Source organism: Taudactylus pleione, unplaced genomic scaffold (genome assembly GCF_031769625.1).
Source record: "Taudactylus pleione unplaced genomic scaffold, aTauple2 ptg000481l, whole genome shotgun sequence".
Classification (NCBI taxonomy): Eukaryota; Metazoa; Chordata; class Amphibia; order Anura; family Myobatrachidae; genus Taudactylus; species Taudactylus pleione.
The window spans coordinates 2,996,258-3,018,603 of record NW_028284883.1 but is presented as its reverse complement, the minus strand read 5'-3'; the positions used below and the strand labels follow the sequence as shown (position 1 = coordinate 3,018,603).

Below are 22,346 nucleotides of genomic sequence, written 5' to 3'. Positions count from 1 at the left end.
GTTCAGAGTTTGGCAGCACATGCGTTTAAAAAGTATAAATCAAATCTGTCTGCTTTTTGCTTCATACAGATGTTTTGCCAATATACTGTACACAGTATACAGTTTTGCTTATTTGTTCATATGATACAGTATGTGACTGATATGTACTTTTTTACTGCACTTGTCTGTTGCCTTGATATAACATTCTGTGGCTTTAAGTGCTGTACATGTATCTAAGTAGCTAAAAAGTCACACATCGCATTCGTGGCTATTCAGATGCATGGAGCTGCACGGATTTATAGCTGTATTATGGGAGCGGCACAGGCCTGCTGCATAACTGGTTGCAAACTCAGATGCTTAACTACTTACATTAGAGGCCATACTCTTAAAGAGAATCTGCACTTAGCATGTGACATGTGCAAGTTTTGATTTGTGCATCCAATGGTACTGTATCATCTAAAGATGCACAAAGTGGGTGTCCCAGCCCTTGCACATTCAGATTCATGCTTGTGCATCAGGGGGGAGGGGTTTTATTAATATTAGCATAAAGTCCCAGACTTTACTACAAAAGACACTAAAGCGTTTGTAGCAGCCTGCAACTATGAATCAGCCACTTTCTCTTACAGTTTGAGATGTATCAAGCCTTAAATAGAGAAAGAGTAGTTGCGCAAAGCAACCAATCAGCTTCTAACTGTTATTTCAAAGACTGTGCTAGATACTGTAACTGACAGAAGCGGATTGGTTGCTTTGAGCAATTTCTCCACTTTCTTTCTCTAATGCTGGGCATACACTCTACAAATATCTGTCAGATATCTGTCCAATCTGTCTGGTGGGAAGAAAAATCTGGTCCATTTTCTAGTGTTTGGGAGCAAATTTCTATTGTTAATTGCTCCCATACATTACCAGATTTTCATTCCAACCAAGCAGATTGGACAGATATCTGACAGATAATTGTAGAGTGTATGCCCAGCATAAAGCTGGGCATCCACTATCCAAAAATTTTTTTGCGATTTTTGCAAATTTTAGAAAAAAAACAACTAATTAACCAATTTGTCTGAACAACCATTTTTGGCTAATTTCCAGTGTTTATGAGCAAATGGATGATTGTCATTTGCTCCCATACATTACCAGGTTTTCATTCATTCATGTGTTTGGATGCAGCAGAGGAACATGCGGTCATTCACCAGATTGTGTAGTGGGTACAGACCGCACCGTATGTCATTCTGTCGCATCTGCAGTTGGCCAGGTACACCGGTCATCTAGTGCGTACCCAGCTTTAGAGAGAACAACTTAGTAATACAGGCTCACATTGTACACTGTTCTTCTGTCAAGAGTAAATAAAATGCAAGTGGCCTGAGAAAAATTTTATATCATTCTACTTTGAAGTTTGTTTAAGAGTAATTTAAAATGTAACAATTTAAACAATTTTGGAAGCCCTGAAAACATAAAAAAAATCTCAAGAAAAATTTTGTTTTATAGTAAAATCAGAATCCAAAGTAATTACTACATTTGCCAAATTTAATAAGAGGTTTGGAATATCTAGAAAGCAAACGTCTATCACCCAAATATTTTATTTTTAAGGAATTAATCACTCCAATGGGGAACGATGGAGACAAATGCGTACCTTCTCTGTAAAGACACTCAAAAGCTTTGGTTTTGGAAAGAAAAGCATTGAGGGGAAGATACAAAAGGAAGCACAGTATTTGGTGGGAGAATTTAGGAAGTTTCAAGGTACAGTATACAACAAAAAATTTAACTGGATACTTTAAAGACAAGGTGGTATATGTACTGTAATAGCCTTTGGACTGCAGGCATTGGTGCATACCATTCGAGGCTGCTTAATGTTTTAAAGTAGCCGTTATTTATAAGGCAATATCAACCAGGTTATGCCTTTTAAATGACTGCTAATTTAAAACATCGGGCAGCCTCGAACGGTACTCGCCAATGCTTGAAGTCTGAAGCCTATTACATATACCACAATGTGTATCATGTTTAATAATATTTTATCGTGTTACATGATTGACTTTTGTTTTTGTCTAGAGGCAAAAATCATCTACTCCATCTTCCATTTTCTTCATTAGTTTATTTCTGAAGGAAATACAGATTATGACCCATGTTAAATATTGAAACTGTTCCATAAATGAATGATTAACAGTTAATGAAGGCAACAGACATTTAGATGAGATTATATCTCATATCTCCATTTCTGTTCCAGTTCTTTCCTTAGATCCAATCAAGAAGATTATGGACGCCTTCTCTAATGTACTTTGTTCCATAATATTTGGAGACCGTTTTGAGTATAAGGATGAGAAGTTCACCAACCTTCTTAACATCACAGAGGAATTTTTCTACACCGTATCCTGTCCATGGGGACAAGTAAATATTATGATTACAAGGCTTACAATGTGCAGTGAATGTATGGTTTACAGTGAATACAAACACCCAGGGCTAAAAAAAAAATAGCTTGCGAGTCAGCTCTAGTTTGGGAATACATGCGAGTATGTCTTTATTTTTAAAGCAGCAAGCATGTTAAAGGTGAAACCAAGCTGTATTCCCGCAATGGCACCAGCTCGCAGTCTATGGGGGAGATGTACTAAGCTCCTGAAAGTGATAAATTGGAAAGTGATAAACTACCAGCCACTCATCTGCTGTCATGTTACAGGCTGTGTTTGAAAAATCAAAAACTATTATACAATAATAAGGAGCGCAAAAAATATATCAAGATATCAAAAAGATATTTAATAAACAAAACATATATCTATAGACACATTCATAAAATAACAGTTAGCACAATAAGTATTAGTATACATTAAAAGACATACTGATATATCCTCAGAAGTAGTTAATAAAATGAAATTAATGAACTCTGTCTAATGAGAACTCAATTTTGGGAGCAGTCAATTAGTGTGCTTTTTAGACAAAATGATGTTCAGTTGCCTTTATATGGATAGTCTTATCCTTCTCTCCAGAGAAAGTAATTTCACCATCTTTATAGTTATTGTCCATAAATTAATCCATATTAGCAGCCCATAGATGACAGAAGATTTTAAAGTCAATCTTACCACTGTTGCTGTTGGAAATAGTGGGGGTTCTGCTTAATCAATCTCCACTGTTCTATAGAGTATGAACTGCCACTGATGAGGGCAGTAAAGCTCTGCTTCCTCTGTTGCTGCTGTTCCTGGATGCAGGCTGACAGTGGAGAGGAATGACACACTTCACAGGAGGGAGCAGGATGAAAAGGACACTTAGCCAGCTTCTGGTCAGGAGACCTGATATTTCAGCAATAAGTCGTCTTATGCGGCTGCTCTAAGACGGAGTGTCCCTGTACCTTAACACGTTTCTCTGCTATTTAGGGTAGCAGTTTCCTCAGAAGGCAAGAAAATAAGTGTAGTCAGTGTGTTTGAAAAATTACAGTTAGCGGCTAATTGGTTGGCAGTTTATCACTTTCCAATTTATCACTTTCCAGAGCTTAGTACATCTGCTCCATGACATTTTGCCCTCTATGTTAGTCGGATATTATAAAAATCCTTGAACTACAATGCAATGCAGAAAATACATATGATTGCTATTTGTTATGACCACTAACAACTGTTTATAATTATACTATTTTTGGTTAGCAATTAATTGCAGTGTTTTTCTCTCTATATACCATGTATATTTAGGATTACAAGTTTCAGTAAGGCTTGTCCTATATAAAGCCTTAAATCACCATGCAGCACAAATAAAAATACATTTATAACTGCATCATCCGAGATTGTTTATTATTATTATTGTTATTATCCTTTATTTATATGATGCCACAAGTGTTCTGCAGCACCTTACATAGTACATAGAAAAATAAGTGAACAAGCAACAGGTGACTTACAGTAGAATACAATGCAGGACAAGGTTTATATACAATTCTACATTAGTGATCATAACACTCCAATAAGCATCAGGGCATAAGTAACCAGGTGTAAGGCCCCCGAGTGAGGAGTATATGGCCATATAAGGCGTAGCACAAGAGGGTAGAGGGCCCTGCTCGCTTACATTCTAAAGGGGCGGGGCAGACAAACAGGTGTGATACAGGTTATCGGTATTGTAAAGTGTGGAGTAGGGCCGGGATGATGTGATTTATCGTGATTTGCATCATTGGCCTCCTGTATCGCCCAGTTCACTCGGGATGTAGACGGCCACAGCCAGGGTAGCAGCCAGTATCCGGAGATTCAATGTCATGACAGTCAGAATTCCTATCATACTAAATGAGTATACTTGTGGTGGAGTATAGCATGGGGTATGATTCGTCATGTTGATATTTTCCACCTGGTTCACAGAAGGTTAATAGGTTCTTTGAATCTTGTTATTCAAGTGTCTTCTTCATGATTTTACAGCTCCAGAACATTCTTCCAGGGGTTATGAACTACATCCCAGGACCTCATAAGAAGGTAGTCACCCTCTCAGAAGAACTATCTGCATTTATATTCGAGAGAGTGAAGATCAGCCAAGAGACTCTGGATCCCAGCTCTCCCAGACATTTCATTGACAGCTTCCTCAATAAAATAGAACAGGTATGTCACTGCATAAACAAAATAATGTAACAAGTGGTTTGTGTGTTTCTTAATCATCAATTGTAATTCGCAAAGGCGAATACAGTATGACCTAAAATGTAAACAAGAGAAAAAGGAAAAATATACACTGTAGCAAAAATAATAATAATAATAATAATAATAATAATAATAATAAGCAGGATGATGTAATACATTTGTAAACTCCCTCTTATAAGATCAAAAGCAGGCATTGCTACAGTATGTCCTACAGATGCAGATAGTTGCACAAGCAAAGGAGAAGATATGGACCAGTATGGAATTCCTATGTTCTGAGGACTCTGAAAGAAATAAAAGGTTCTAATATAGACACATACACTAATGTAGAAATAATATGAAACATTAACCCTTATAATTCATGACAATTCTTCTGTATTGCAAACATTGTTCTCCCTAACATAATATTGGATAAATAAGTCTAAAAATAGTGTGAAAATGTTTATTAACCACTTGCCTGGCATGGTCATATCAGATACGACCATACCATACTGGGCTTTCCTTGACATGGTCATATCTTATACGACCAGTCAGAAATGCCAAGTGTGCAGCTGCGGGAAGCTAATCTTTCAGCAGCCGCCTATCCTACAGGGACCTCATCAACACTCTAGCCTACACCTCAGACTGGTGCCAATCACCACTGATCGGCGGCCCGGTGGTACCTCTCACCCGGCGTCTGCAGAGAGAAGCAGCTGCAGGGGAGACATTATGTCAGCAGCGCCTCCCCCTTCTCTGTACCCAGCGGCTGCAGGAGAAGCAGCCGCTGGGGAAATGAGATGTCAGTGACACCTCCCCCTTCCCTGTACCTTGCAGCTGGAGGGAGAAGCAGCCGCCAGGGGAAACAGGCTACCATCGGCGCCTCCCACCTTGCTGTACCGGACTGCTGTAGGGTAACGCAGGCTCAGGGAAACAAGCTGCCATTGGCACTTCCCCCTTCTCTGTGCCCGGCAGTGGCAGGCAGAACCAGGGAGATGCCACCAGGGAAACATGCTGATATTGGCCCACCAGCTCACTGAACCCGACAGCTGCAAGGAGAAACAGCCGCTGGGTAAATGAGATGTCAGTGTAACTTCCCCCTTCTCTGTACCCGGCGGCTGCAGGGAAAACATGCTGATATTGGCACCTCCCTTTCTACACTGATCCTGGCAGCTGCAGTGAAGCGCAGATGGAGAAACAGGCTGCAAGTGGCCCTCCCCCTCACTGTACCTGCAGAGAGATCAGCTGCCAGGTATAAGCCAGCCCCACAGTTTGTACATTATACCCAGGCAGGCAGCAGCTGCCGAGGAAAGCCAGCCTGCCTCCACTCATTGAGTAATAGCAGTCCCTAGGGATGGCCATCAACCATCGATGTTTTCAAACATTGATAGTGGCTGGCTGATAACTAGGTTTCCCATTAATGGCATAGAACCATGGGTTGGGTATGGGAGACTGGCAGTCAAAACACCAACAGCGGCATCCCGATGTTTAGAATCCTGACAGGGGCTATGTAAGTATTCTTAGCCTCCCTCTTCAACCCCTAACCTCCTTTTCCTGCATCCTAACCCAAACCCTCCATACCCCACACCCTAAGTCTCCCTGTTAGTGCCAAAACCTAACCTTAGTGTCCAGCCCTAACCCTCCATGGTGCCTAACCATATCCCCCCTGTACCCACAGCCTAACCCTAACCTCCCCCCCTTGGTAGTGCCTAACCCTAACCCCACAGCCTAACCCTTACCTCCCCCCTCCCACAGACTAACCCTAACCCACCTCCATGGTGCCTAAACCTAATGCTCACCCCCACGGCAATAGCTAATCTGACGTTTTCATCTCAACTGATAAGTAAAATCCTGGGTTGCAGCACTCAGTCTAGACCTGGATTGTCTTCCCGGGACAAAAGACCCAGTAAAATCCCTGGTCAATTGCAGAGGCAGCGACCTGAAAATATGTTCCTGGGTTGGTGCCTTTCAGACATACAAAAGATCTGGGTAGTTTGGCCAAGCCCTGGCAAAAACTCGGTATGTCTGAAAAGGGGTTTTATTCACATATTCCTACAGTATTCTGTGTATATGACCAGATTGCTCCCCAGTTTAAAGTTGTTTTATTAACTACACACTTATGCCCTGATGCTGAGTTGCACGTAATACATATACACACACTACATACTGTACATTACGATCAGTATGCAATGCAATTCTAATTTTCTGAGCTGTACAAGTCTTTATGTAGATAGTGGGCATTATGTGTTGTACTCCTACCATCCTGAGACCCTCAGGATTACCTTCATGACAAATAGCGAAATGTTGGGAAACACTATGTAAATATTATAATATTCAATCTATACTCTCTAAATCTCAATTTTAAAGAGCGTGTGGTCCTCCCAAGGTATTGCAGAACACAAGGGCACTGGAATACGTATATGAGTGCTATCACGGTTAATGAATTCATTTATTCTAAATTTTTCTCTGCTTATATGGGAGCTAACCTCTGTCACTTTATTTATAATAAAACTACATGTGATAAATCTAGTGCTTTCACATCTGTAAAACTCTCTAAGGGGAGGGGGTATCCAATTTTTAGATTCTGAATTGGAAACAAAACGTAAATCTTTTAAAAACACTAGGGGCCAAAATACTTTTAAGATTCCTTTTCTTGAAAGTAACTTTCAAACATGGATCATTATTTCCATTTAATAGAGGATTTTGTTGTAATACATTAAAATTATTGATAAGAAATTTTTAAGTGCACCAGATTTATTATTAAATTTGGAAATGTAATATAACTGATGATCAGAATTAACCTGGAACCTATCATTATTAGATCTTCTCATGTTCCTATGGACTAAAAGTTTGGGCCTGATTCAGACCCGCTCGCTAGCAAGCGGCCGCTCATTGCAGACGATGTTCGCTCATGTGCGCATGCGTGTAGTTCGCAGTGTGCGTGCGCAAACTAGTACGAGCGATCGGAATGTGCTCGCTCGCCCTGCCAAGACTGGCCAGTGGAATAGGTGACAGGAGAGGCCGTTTGTGGATGGTAACAGGGGCAGGGCAGTAGTAACGGGGGAGTGGAGGTGTGAACGCAGGCGTGCCAGGGTGTTTCAACGCCGTTTCAGAGGTGTACATAATTAACAGACAGCGTCAGAGTACACGTCACAGGCGTACCAGGGTGTTTCAATGCTGTTTCAGAGGCGTACATAATTAACAGACAGCGTCAGAGTACACGTCACCTGGTTGATTTTTACACTGAACTGCTCGCAGTGCTTGCAGTAGGGTACAGTCAACCGCAAGCAGTGCTGTCTAATCCGATGGTTCCCGATGTACCGATGGTTGTATATACTTCCTGGAGATGACGTACATTAGTGGGCGGCAATAGACAGGCTGGTGGGCGTCTGGAAACACAGTGATCGCTTGCCAAGACATAGTGTGCGTGATTATGTCTTGCTGTGCGAGCACCTGCCTTGACGTCACTTAGATGAATTTACATACGCAGGGAGCGAGCGGCCACATCTAGCGAACGGGTCTGAATCTGGCCCTTTGTCTTTATCCCATTTCAATGGTTTATTATATGCAGATAATAATAATGTTTTTGGCTACCCTCTTTTTTAAAAATCTTGAAGTAATATATCTGCTTCATTTTTAAAAGCCGCAATAGTAGAACAATTTTGATGAAGCCTATTAATGAATTTCATTTGGTACAATATGTAAGGCTTATGTGGTTATGCATCACTGACATGATGAAGAGGCTTTGTCCCACAAAGCTGCTACCTGAAATGTGACCATTCTTATTATTATGTGTCTGATCAATTTACATGAGTGTTTGGGGACATCAGGCATTGGTAGGGAAAGAAGGATAAGTTTTGGATTATGTGGATTTGAAATACTGGTGATGGTGGAGATCAGAGTTATAACCTCCAATCATAGAAGTTGTAGCATGGGGTAAGTCTATCAGATATGCAAACAAAGATCATGGCTGTCCAAAATTTCTCCAGTATGGATCTGAGGAATTTGGGAAAATGCTGCATAGTTTGTTTGAAACATAGTACAAGCTAAAGAAAATAATATTTCTAAGCAATTTCCTTAATATAAATTTTGATGGGAGATTGATTCCTTCCCAAATGACAGACCAGTCCTTTGTGTCCAGTTCTTCACCAAACTCTAGTGTAAAAATATATCCATGTTGTGACATAATTTATTTTATTGTAGAAAATGATCTACTGTACCTCAGACTTTTGACTGACTGATAAAAATCTGTCAACTAGTACTGACGAAACTGTCCCTTCACAAAACCTAGATTGAACTTCCAATTTGCAAAGTTGGGGAAAACACCTGATCTCAGGAGGTTGTTTAAAATAAGTTTGCCTGCTTGGGGCCAATTGGGATTTAAAGGCCTATAGGGAAAGTTGGGTTGCCTGACAGGAGAAGTACTGGGGTAAGAGGCAAACATAGATTACACACATTATTGCAGCCAAACCAGATGGCTAATGACAACCGAATAAATTGGTTAGATTAAGTTCAAAAGGGTCTTCGTGCTAACTAGAGCAGAACACTCATGGAGATTATGCCCAAGGCTTCAGGATCTATGTCAATCCAAACTTTGGTACCCATAGGGGAGTGGCATGCGCCAGACAAGCTGCAAAATAATATATACAGAAACTGAGGGTGCACAAGCCTCCAGAGACATTTTGTTGGATATGGACTTGAATAAAGGGGCTTAATATTAGACCAGACAAATTGCATCACCTTGTTTTGCAAAGAAGATAAGGCTAATGGGCAATGTGTGGAAAAGGTACAGCTGCCTTGTAGTATATTCATCTTGAAGAGAAATGTAACCTCTGTCTGAGCCATGGGCCACTCACCGTGCTTTCAAAGATTGTTCTTTAAAAAGGGAGACTGATCTCAGTATTCACTTGGAATGTGGATATGAGAGTGCGTTCACTTTTTCTAACTTGGGGTCAAAAGTCATATTAAAGTTATCACCCAGGATAAAGTGAACCTGGGCAAATGGATTATTTATTGGAAAAAATAGGCAAGAACAGAAATTTGTCCAGATTGCTGCATAGCAGCAAAGCACTGAGAGCTTCTGGACTGACCCTATACTAACCAGAAAGGAAGGAGGATCTGCTGGGAGTGAATAAGTATGCAGCAATGGGCTGTAGCATGGTGGGCAGAGAGGGAAAGAATAGGGGGTGGAGTGGGGCAGAGCAGCAGACAGGTGGAGCACTGGATAGAGATGGGGCAGGATGGCATAGAGTGGAGAGTGGGAACGGGGAGGAGCAGCAGAAAGAGAAGGGGTGGGACAGGACAGTATGACACACCAGGAAGTATTTTTATACTTAAGTGTGGGTTCATCAACATTATATATATATATATATATATATATATATATATGAGGCCAACGGAGAAGCTGCACTCATGAGCCTCCAGTATTGACAGCTGTTGGGGTGTGCCGTCTCAGGGAATCCTTTCTGCTTGTTTTCCCAAATATATATGTAATCACAGGAGAGCACTCACCAGACTTTTCAATATTTATACCTAAAAATTCCAAAAAGTTTTATTAGCTTAAACAAGCATAGTCGACGTTTCGGCTCCACATGAGCCTTTGTCAAGACAAGTAAAGTAACCCACCAACTGTCTCAAACACAAAAGCTTATATACAGTATATATATATATATTTATATATATATATATATATATATATGTGACAATGTACATTTTTTATATAGCAAATACTGATGCTTATTTCTTGTTGGAGAAATATATTAAATTGTTGCCATATATAATATATACATGGTGAGCACTATTTGGAGAACTTTGAACTCACTGATGTCTTTGCAGGAGAGGAATCACCCCAATACAGAGTTCAATATTAGGAACCTATTAGTAACAATCCATAACCTTTTTTTAGCTGGAATAGAAACTGTGAGCACTACCCTGCGCTATGCACTACTTATCTTACTGAAATACCCAGAGATACAAGGTAAGTAGATGGTGAAGCTGTAGAAGGGAATTAAAGACTGTTTCTGTTCTATAACAATAAATTACACTGAATGTTACAGTATGTTTCACTAAAATAAACAGAAATGCTATCTTTGTATTTTGGATATCAGGGATTCACAGGGATGTAATGGATCTGTTACATCCAGTGCAAGTTTGATGCTGCTCATTTTGGAGAGGAGTCTAAAATGCTGCAGTTATTCAGCAGTGAATCCCTCAAGGAAGTTTGTACTTTTTGCTAAAAATTTTCAGGTTACACCCCGAGTTAACATCAGTCCTTAACTGGGTAGACAGTAAAAAAGTATGAGTACCGATTTACTGGATGCTGAGATGCCAACAAGCAACCAAAGACTAGTACAACTGGAACAAAGGCACCAGGCTCAGGAGTACCAGAGAATTGTACCTTGGGGGCTTACTCTGCCATCCGGAGCACTGTTCCTTGTATTGAATCTGTCACCTATTTGGTACAGGGATACCTACTTATCATCAATAACACTGGGCAACAAAAACATTTTTGGAATGTTTCCTTTACTTCATTAGTGAAATCTTACTAATTTTGGGGAGAGAATAACGAATATGACAAAGAAAAATATTTATTAGCTCTAGTTTCTGTGATATACAATAGGTGGAAGTTTTTATTTTAACGGATTAAGAGAAAATGATACATTTTAATTACATATGATAACAACATTGAAAGTGCATTTGAATTTTTTTTAATGACAGTTACATTCTAAGAGTTCTACATTTATGGAAGAATACCTTGCAGGTAGTTTGGTGTGAAAAGAATCATGTGGTCGCTTCATGAGATCATTTTCTTTTGGCTTGCCTCTTGTAAGTGAGTTCCGGAGCATCCCTACACAGAGACCAGCAATAACCCGCAAGCATTGCTTTATTCCAACGTCCCTGATATATTTGTTCCATTACAGAAATATCCTGATGGTATCTTTCTCCGTGTTCATCACTGACATCTCCACAATTAGGAGGGAAAAAGTCTAGGTGGGAGTGGAGAAAATGGATTTTAAGGGACATGTTGCATCCGAGTTGATGGTATTTTTCCAGAAGTACTGTCATCAACTGAGTGTAGTTATCATCTCTTTTGTTGCCTAAGAATCCATGAATAACTCCCTTTAAGGCTTCCCAAGCTTCCTTTTCTTTCCCCTCCAAAACTCGGTCAAACGCAGGATCCTTTACAAGTTGTCGAATTTTTGGCCCAACAAAAATACCTTCCTTAACCTTTGCATCACTCATTCTAGGAAATTTGTCTCTTAAGTACTTAAAGGCCTGTCCTTCCTGGTTCATACCTTTGACAATTTTTTTCATCAAACGCCAGCTTTATTTGAAGGGGTGGAAGAAGAACATCTTTTGGGTCCACGAGAAACTCAGCAACTAAATTTTTCTCGCTAGAGTCAAGATTTCTTGCAGGCCAGTCTGCTTGAATGTAATGTGATTTCATATCCCTACTGTCCCACATACATAAAAAGCAGCAGTATTTAGTGTACCCCAGTTGCATTTCTAAGAGTACAGCGATGACTTTTAGATCGCCACATATTTTCCTCTTGTGTTCATAATTGAGTCGAGGAGGGCTGTCATGTTTGCATAAGTCTCCTTCATGTGAACTGCATGACCAACAGGAATAGAAGGAAGACGGTTGCCGTTGCGAATCATTACTGCTTTCAAACTAAGCTTGGAGGAGTCTATGAATAGCCTCCAGTCAGTTGGATCATGGTTCAAATTCAAACATTTCATCAAGCCATTAATGTCGCAGCAAACAACCAGGTTGTTTTTTTCTAAAAAAAAATGGAAGCAGATCCCTCTGATGTTCTCTGTACCGTGAGACCCTAACGTCACGTTGGAGAAGATTCCATTGCTGTAGTCTTGACCATAGAAGTTCTGCCTTCTCCTTTCATAAGTCAAGGTCTCGAATGAGATCACTCAATTTCCCTTGAATCAGTTGGTGTATCATCTTTTTCCACAAAATCAGGGTCATGGGATGTGGAAGGCTTGTTGGGTTCTTCATCTTCCACACTGTCTTCATTTTCTACTTCAAGCTCATAATGTTGGGGTGGAGTAGGAACCGGTAAACTATCTGAATGTGGAATAGGTCGTATAGCAGAAGGAAGATTCGGGTATTGAACTGTTCCTCTTTTCTTCATGGACAATCCTGAATTTATAGGTGGAGTCAAGCAGAAATAACAGTCATCTGCATGGTTTGTAGGCTCCCGCCAAACCATAGGCACAGCAAAACCCATAGATCTTTTTTTATTTTTCAGCCATTCTCATAGTATAACTGAACAAGAGTTGCAACATATATGTGGAGCCCATGACTTATCCTGGTTTCCTACCTTCATACCAAAATAATGCAGATAGGCAGTCTTCACAAGAGTTGACAGATTGTGTTTCTGTGACGAAAATGTTATTTCACCACATATGTAACAAAAATTATTCACTAAATTTACACATATTCGTGGCATTTTGATTTGTCAAAGTGTACTCTTCAAAAGCACTCCAAAACCAGAAATTCTGAAAAAAGAAAAACAGAAACAATATTAAACTCACAGTCACAGCAACAGTAAATATGTTTATAACCTACAAACACCTGAGAACGTTATGTTATGTCAGTTGAGAGGTGTGACAACTCCCAAAAACAAAATTTCCCCCAAACTAAAAATGTAGACTCTAAAAAATTACATGTCACTGTATCTCCAAAGCAAGACCTAATCGGTCATTTTTATGGTGATTTTTTAATTCAGCAGGTGAAAATAAATAAGACTACGTCCTAGCTTGGGTATACTGTCAGTTTGGAACGCAGATTTAAAAACTTTACTCCGGTTTTGGATTGCATGTAAACAGGTCTAAATTACATGATTTTAGCAGTTTTTAACCCATTTTTTTTATTGATTTTTAAAGGAAACTGAATCCAAACCAAAACCTAATCCAAACCAAAACACTTAAGGGTGGTTTAGCCAAAACTAAAACAAGATGATGAATTAGAACCAAAACCAAAACACTGGGGTCCATGCACATCTCTACATAAATAAATGCATTTACTATACTGTACACACTGAGGCATGTGTAGTGTCACACACCTGACCTTCAGGTGCACATAAAAGACTCGGTAACATGACAAAGCTCAGTCAGGAGCCCTTCATATCAGTGAGCAGGCTTTTAAAAGTATCTCCTATGTTGCCAGAACTTAAGTATATATGTCAGCCCTGCTACGTATCATTGTTTGGCTTCATGGTGTTCCTTGTGCCCAGAATCTATTTCCTTTCTCCATAGTTCCCCATGCCACAACATTTTCAGTCCATTCATGCTGATATGCGCCTCATATGCTTCAGTTCATCTCAGCTTGAGGTTACCTTAGTTCCTCATTCTCATTAGAAATCCTCAGTGTCTCATGCCTCTCTTTCATACTGTGTGTCCCTTCCTGACTTCCAGACTAATTTTTGCTGCCTATATTCAGTAGGGTACCATGACCTCTGTGATGTGTCCATGTGGGTGTCCCTAGTGAATGCTCATCTGATGCAACACTCTGTGCTCCCATAGTGAGTAGCACTAGACTGATCCATTACATCTTTTTGATTTTCTGATCTGTAGAGAGAATTTTGAGCATAATATTGCAATATGCAGAGCTGTGTAGAGGACACTAGTTGAAGATACTGTTAGTAAATTATCTTATTACACAGCCTCGATTATTTAATAATTAGTTACATTCTGTGTTTCTTAAATTATTGTTATATGATGGTGCTACATTTGTTTCTAGTGTTCTGAATCCCAATACCTATGTCTATTTCAGAAATTACATTCCCTTATAACTACTTATCTCTACTAGAGGCACTTTATACTTTAGGTTGATTATGGCTTATATACACTACAAGTTTAAGTTTGGATTTCAAGATTAAGGCTTTATAAATATTGGGGAAGTGCCATTTGGCCTGTTTTCAGTGGCTAAAATGAAAAAGCAACAAGTTTGAGGATCTTCGCTTCATATTACCATTTATGAAAATAACATTGGTGTACTGTGATTAGAGATAATTTATTCGGTTATTGACAGTTTTGTTCTTTTTCACCTTTGTGTCAAGAGCATACATACATAGTAATTAGAAAGTGTGGGTATTTAATGTAGAAATACATGTGACAATACAAATAAGTGAAACAATAACAGTATTGGTAATGGAAGCAAATTCCCTACATCAAACGCTCTCAAGTATCTAGTACAGTAACACTTTGCAGTAATAACGTAGCAAATAGATAAGTTAAGCAATGGCAGTATTGATTTAGAGGGCGACCTCCCCACATCAGCTGTTAAATGGACAGAATGCATCTTAAGCAATGTCCTCCTGTGACTAGGTATATTAGTTGTACAGTGTGTATATGTGAGAATATACACTGTAGGATGATAGTAGGTAAGTGCTTGTAGATGGATTGTGCAGCTTTGCGTATAGTTCCATTTGGCCTGTTTCCAGTGGCTAAAATGAAAAAGCAACAATTTAATGGTGTTTGAGCATCTTTGCTTCATATTACCATTTATGGAAATAACAATGGTGTACTGTGATTACATATAATTTCTTCGGTTAATGAAAGTTTTGTTCTTTTTCACCTTTGTGTCAAGAGCATACATACACTGTAATTACAAATTTAGGAGAGAGATATGACAAGCACCTAATAGTGTAGTATATTATAGCTAATCTTAATATATTGTTCTCTATAATATTATGCATACCAGAACTACACTTTCTGAAAAGCATATCTGCAGAACGTTACTCCTCAGGTATAGCTTATCTCCTCTGTTAGAACTTTCTCTCATATGTCATCACTTCAGATATACTGTATATTCTGTATGGTTTATATGCTGGATGATTATCTTTCCATCTAATGTCTGCATCCTGCCAAGACTCACAGATGAAGCATGTAATCATAGAACTATATCTCCATAGTTCAATATGTAAGTTTATAAATGGGAACATTTATTAAACATCACACGTACATGCAGACATACATAAAGATAGCTTATCTGAGTCAAATGATGTGGAATTTTCCACATCATTTGTCCAAGAGAGGTTAATTTCTCAGGAAATAATGTCATCCAACAAAATTTGACTCCGTGGAAGAAGTAGTGGAAGTGTGTAGCACCAACATATATTAAGATTTACTATAATATACTACATTATTAGGTGCTTTTTCTATCTTCATCTCTATCTAGACTACTATATTAAGTGATCTACCTATTGGTCTCTTGAAGAACTGAGTTGCTACTCATCAAGTTATTGAGGAAGTGTTTTTTACATATTTTCTCAAATATATGGGAACTGATATTATTATATTTTATTAACAGTGTATAAGCATGTCTTTCAAACATACTTAAGTGTAAAGGTATAGCGCCATAAGCCTTTCAGTATTATATATTATTATTAGCATTTGAGCATGTTCTTTTTACTCAGATAAACTGGGATTAACACCAATTTAAACACTTTTTTTACAGATAAACTTTATGAAGAGATTGATCGAGTTATTGGACGAGATCGAGTCCCAAATTTTAATGACCGGATCCATATGCATTATACACAGGCTGTGATTCATGAAATTCAAAGGTTTGGGGACCTTGTTCCTATGAATCTGCCACATATGGTTACAAAGGACACGCAGTTTAGAGGATATCTGATCCCCAAGGTATGGTATGAACCTCTCATTGTTTATATACTCTCCAATCGGTATATTTACCAAAAGTATACTCTCCAATGAAAAAGCAACAATTTAATGGTGTTTGAGCATCTTCGCTTCATATTACCATTTATGGAAATAACAATGGTGTACTGTGATTACATATAATTTCTTTGGTTAATGAAAGTTTTGTTCTTTTTCACCTTTGTGTCAAGAGCATACATACACTGTAATTACAATTTAGGAGAGAGATATGACAAGCACCTAATAGTGTAGTATATTATAGCTAATCTTAATATATTGTTCTCTATAATATTATGCATACCAGAACTACACTTTCTGAAAAGCATATCTGCAGAATGTTACTTCTCAGGTGCAGCTAAATTTACCAAAAGTAGAGATGACCCCCGTGTTTTGGTTTTGGATCTGGATTCATCTTCATGTTTTAGTTCTAGTTTTGCAAAACCACTCTCAAGTGTTTTGGTTTTGGATCTGGATTTTTTTTTTTTTAAAGGGATAAAACATTTTATTAAACAGCTAAAATCACCTAATATTTGCAATCCAAAACCTGATATTCTGATCTAAAATCCAAATTTTGGACCGGTGGAAGATCAGAACTGCAACTCGGATTTATCAGGATCTCCTCAGGAGATTAGAACCGTGACTCAGATCTATCCAGTATCATGACATTTGGGTGGCTTTGGATTTCTGGAGAATTGAACAGCACATCCCTAACCAAAAGCAGTGAGGTCACTAAGAATATTTCCTAACGAAGAAATATCATATTAGTTCAAGAATGCATCCAGTCTGTCCAAGTCTTAGAACATAGGAACAGCTGTCACATGTTTCATATGTTTTAAACATTGGTTCATGGAAGGTATTTCCATCTGAAAGTGTACCTACCTTTTGTGTCACTTTTCTTGTTCTCACTAAAAGGTGGTTAATGCAGAGGTGAACATGCATTTGTATGTGGAGTATATTTTGCCTGAATTCACACTACACATGCTTTGGAAATATGTGTACACAAGTGTGTACAATATAGAGCCATGGGCATTTCAATTGCATATATAAATATAAAATAATTGTCAAAATGTAGCAACAATTTCACTGACATTTTGCTGTTGAGCAGGTACATTTTCAAATGCTGAGTATTTGCTAGGCAGGCCATGGTACATTACATTCTCCATACTGGTCGGTTTGCTATTCCTAGTATGACTCTGGTTTCAAGATGATGCTCACAAAGGAATTCTCTTAAGCTGGGTACACACTTAACAATGCGTTTACCCAGCAATGCGACACACAACCCCAGTGCTGACAGGTTTACATATCGGGTGGTCTGTACACACTAGGCGATCTGGTGCCCGACCGTTCAGTATGTTGGCCCCCGCCACATAGAGCTGCATGGGATCATCAGCTGTATCACCTGATTTTACTGCATGTATAAAAGAGCAGATGATGAGGCTGAATCGCCCAGATCATTAGCAACATTGTGTAGTGGGTAGGGGCCTTACCCTAATAGTGTGCAATATTTGTCACGATGCAGACGCAATACAAAAGCAAACACTTCCCCCTCGGTATTCCCTATCATTAATCTAACACTAAAGTTCACTTCTCCACTAGACCAGCCAGCTTGTTCAGCATCGATTACCCCAACCACAGAAATTCAGCATCTTTATAAGCCCTAAGCTCCACCCCAGCTGTATATTAATTGGTTCAGTTTAAACCCAGATTTTATTCTGTCTCAATCTGACAACACCCACCTTTTCTATAGAATTTTTTATAGGATGTTAAATAGCCGAGGAGTTCTGTTGAACTTATATGCAGCTCCACACTGATGACCTCATTCAGAGGCACTCGCAAAATGCGAGCGCTTGCTCTGAATGAGGGCGGCCGCATGTATTTTTTAAGGCGGCCCACAGCTTTAGCGAGTGACCAGGAGATGGTCGCAATAGTCGTGACCATCGCGACCATTGTTGCTTGCGATGAGATCCTTGAGGTATGGTCTCATCTACTGCAAGCCCAAGGGAGCTTCCTGCTCTGACCAAGCAGGAAGATCCCTACTGACTTCACTGCTGATGTCAGTGGGGCCACCCACAAATGGTCAGGCGTTCCTTAAGGAACGCCTCCGTTTGCCCAGCCACACCCCCTTCCACATCTCTACATTGGCAACTGTAAACACTATCTACATTTGCTACTTACACATGCTCTTGGTCACTCACAAATAATATGCATTCCCCTATATGTACAGTCTGCATCTTCTCCCCAGACTGCTTGGGTTCATACTTGCACAAACATGCCTTTTCTGTACTTGGCTATCATTAGAATGCCCCATCAGAAAGCATTCCAACTATCCAGGTCAGGTGCAGGTGGGCATAAGTGACAGTGTCACAAATATGCAAAGGTGCACATGAGTGTGCACAAAGTTTTTGGCATTTGCAGTGTGAATACACACAAGGTACACTATGCAATCTGCCATAATACTCACTCTACAATGAAATAAAAATATTTTTTGTGATTATGTGCATATTCAGATTGAAATATGCAGCATATGTATTAAAGGGAGGTTCACACAACTACTCAAATAGAATAACAGATCAGAAATAACGTGTCAAACAAAAAATGTCTTCTATTATTTTTCCATCTTTTTCGTTATTTAAGAAGAACTTTTTTAGAGTTAATTTCCTTATATATTTTTGCGTATCAATATACAAGTCAAAAGCATCAACATCGCCAGTTAGGGTAAACTTAAGCCCCTTTTGTAAGACTCTTTCTTCAATGGGGGTTAGGCCCTACAGCTTAGATTAAAACATTTTCCTACATTATCAAGCAGTTTTTCTGGACTTACAGTTAAACTTTTTTCCTCTTTCTGCATACCACCTCTCTTCGTTTCTTTTTTTTTGTTATTATTTAAAATATTTTCCTTGTGGTTCTTTGATCCTGCTGTAAAATAGAAGTTGAGGGTGTTGATGGAATTTCATGGTCTAACACCTGATATCTATTAGAAGTTCTCAGGGTACTAAAATCCCTTTTACCTTGTTCAGGTGCATAATTAGTAGCATAAGTGGGAAATCTGTGCTCCCTCCAATTAGCATCTAGTTTAAACTTTATCTTTATATCTAGGTGTTCTACGAGAATTTTCAAAACTTCAGATATTCCTCCTTTTTTCCTAAAATTTTTGTTTTTCCTGATACTTCTTTTAAATAATTTGTCCTATAGCTTTCCAAATAATTCCTTTTTGGATATACAGTCCTATATGTATTTTCCTTTTTCCACTCATTTGTATTTATATAGTTCCCTATATTTATCCTTTTTGGACCTATTTTAACAGTTGGTTGCCCTCTTTTATATACTCCTATACATTCATAATCAGTATCTTCAACCAGATTACAATCTCTTTGGTAATTCTTAATTTTTTTGTCACATAACTCTTTAGTATTTCTTTTTATTATATACAATAAATTATTTTCTGCTTTCTTAAAATCCTCTAACTCTCTAAAAGGATGTACCATTGTTTGTAATACATTTCAATTTATATTATCTCATTCCAATTGTTACTGGTGGAATATATGCTGGAATCATCTTTTACCATATGATTTATCTGAATGAGGAGGACCTATATGGATTGATCTACAAATCATTAAAAAAGTATAACAAAAAAGGTTTTACATATTCACTATGATTCTGGATTTTTAAGGGTGATTATCCTTTTTTATGATTACATGATTACAGGTTTTTTGCACAATCATTGCATTATATTATTTCTGATATAGTACTCTGCAAAATTGTATTTAAGAAGCCCCATATATGGATAAATAGCTCTAGGTTATAGTAATGAATATCTTCTTCCTTCAGGGTACTGATATCTACCCTCTGCTCTGCACTGTTCACCGTGACCCCAAATATTTCTCTAAACCATACAAATTCAACCCCAACCACTTCTTGGATGGCAACAACGAGTTCAAAAAGAATGACGCCTTCATGGCTTTCTCTGCAGGTAATTCTCTACATAACAATCAGAATCTCTGTTTTAACAGTGTAACAAAAGAAACACACCAACCAGATCATCTTCTGAGAAAATAGATCCCCTCAACCCTAAAATGTACAATGGTTCTTTTGGCTAGTACAGAGCTGGGATAATTCTTAAAATAAACAATAAAATAGGCCTGACACCTGCACACATTGAAATTAAATATATTTTATGTATTAAAAATTAAGAAAATATACAGTATTACTAATTATAAAAATATCCATGAAAGCTTTATGCCTCAGAGATGTGACTGTTTCCTAATATTTGATAAGATGAGAAGTAGCCCAACTCACAAAATGGTTGTCTCCATATCAAACATAGAGAATCCATTCTTCATTGTCGCTAAGATATTTTATGGTGAGACAATGATCACTCCTTAATAAGATTGACAGGAGAGTTCTGAAAGAGACAAAAAGATTATGGGCCTAATTCAGACCCGCTCACGAGCACTGAGCGCTCGCAAGTGGGTCGATGTTGGCCAAGTGCGCATGCGCACGACGGAGGCGGCTCCGTCGTGCACATGCGCGAGACCCGAATAACGATGGCCAAGCCGTTGTTATTGGTCTCGCACCAAAGGGGGCGTGCTGTCGATGGTGATTGACAGTACTCCCCCTTTGGTGGGTGTGCCGGGGGCGTGGCTCCACAGATGGAGGCGTTCCCATGGGAACGCCTACCATCTGGGGCCGGCCCCACTGACATCACTTGTGATGTCAGTGGGAGTGCTTTTAGCTCTGATAGAGCCAAAAGCACTCCAAGGCTTGCGGCAACGAGACCCTACCGCAAGGGTCTCGTCACAAGTCCGATGGTCGTGATGGTCTTGACCATTGCGACCATCATTTTGGCTGCACGCTATAGCTGTGGGTGGTTATCCACAGCTATGCGAGAGGCCAGGAGGCCGCTCTTAAATTCAGAGGGATGGCCCTGATTCAGAGCGAGCGCTCTGTCAGAGCATCCAGCTCTGAATCAGGGCCTATGCACAAAAGAAAAAAACAATGGCTACTATTAAAGAGGAAGTTCTGCAAATAGATTTACTGGTGCTTTAAAATATCCGAACAATTCTTATAAAAATATATTTTTTTAAAAATTGACTTACTACTTGCATTAAATAAAGAGAAAGAGAAAATAATAAAACAAATAGTATAGATTGGCGGCCAGTGCGATGGACTGAGCAATGGACCCCAGCACCGCTGGCAGAGAAGCTGCTACTCAGTAGCGCCAGATGTGATTGTCAGGCAATTGATGAGGCTAACACGTGGAGACAAACAAACTTTGCATTGCAAATTGTTAGCCAATTATTTTATTATTATGATAATTTCCATATAGCTTTTAAGTTACACAATTGAACCAATGAGTTTCAAGTCAAGGAATTGTTAAGAGGGTCACATACCCATAAAAAAATATTGTTGATATATATAAGATGATTTAACATCAATTTAATTCTGCAATTTAGCTGAGAGCCCAATTTTATCACAAATATATTTTATAAATTAATGACTTGTTTTATATACAGTATTTAAATTAAAACATACTGTACTTATTTTTTACAGGAAAAAGGATCTGCCTTGGGGAGAGCCTGGCTCGAATGGAACTTTTTATTTTTCTCACCACCATTTTGCAGAACTTTAAACTGATTTCAAAGACTGAATTCACAGAGTCCGATATTGCTCCAAGAATGACAGGATTCCTAAATGTCCCAATCAACTATGAGCTATCATTTGTACCTCGTTAGATATACTGTCCTTGTTACATTATCTTACAATATTCTTACATTTCTGCTCACAGTGAAGCTTTTTGAACCCAATTATTGGATTATACATCAACATAAAGATTATTCTAGGGTAATTCAGAGGCTTCATCCAGGAGCTGAACTTTGAATGACATAATATACATTACTTGACACTCATAATACCGGTGTACATACTCCCACCAGAAAACATGGCCTCAGGAGGCCATCACTAAGATTGATAAAGAGAAAATCTGATAGTGAGTTTTTAACTGTGTTGAGCTAGATTCAACATTGCTTTATAATTTTTTGTTATTTATAAGGCATCACAAGGGTTCTGTAGCACCGTATAAGGAGAGTTAAAAGTTGCCAGACCAACACAGAAAAGTAAAAATTTCACATAGCT

General features: G+C 38.8%; 1 protein-coding gene across 1 annotated transcript in view; it reads left to right on the top strand.

Annotated features, from left to right (window-relative positions):
• LOC148502857 (cytochrome P450 2G1-like) overlaps positions 1–21,946 on the top strand; it is an 88,182-nt gene extending 66,236 nt beyond the window's left edge. The window contains exons 9-15 of the mRNA XM_088449272.1: positions 1,561–1,710; positions 2,195–2,355; positions 4,350–4,526; positions 10,371–10,512; positions 16,012–16,199; positions 20,043–20,184; positions 21,765–21,946. Coding sequence (XP_088305398.1) covers positions 1,561–1,710; positions 2,195–2,355; positions 4,350–4,526; positions 10,371–10,512; positions 16,012–16,199; positions 20,043–20,184; positions 21,765–21,946 — 1,142 coding nt within the window. The remainder of the gene's footprint in view (positions 1–1,560; positions 1,711–2,194; positions 2,356–4,349; positions 4,527–10,370; positions 10,513–16,011; positions 16,200–20,042; positions 20,185–21,764) is intronic.
• The last annotated feature ends 400 nt before the right edge of the window (positions 21,947–22,346 follow it).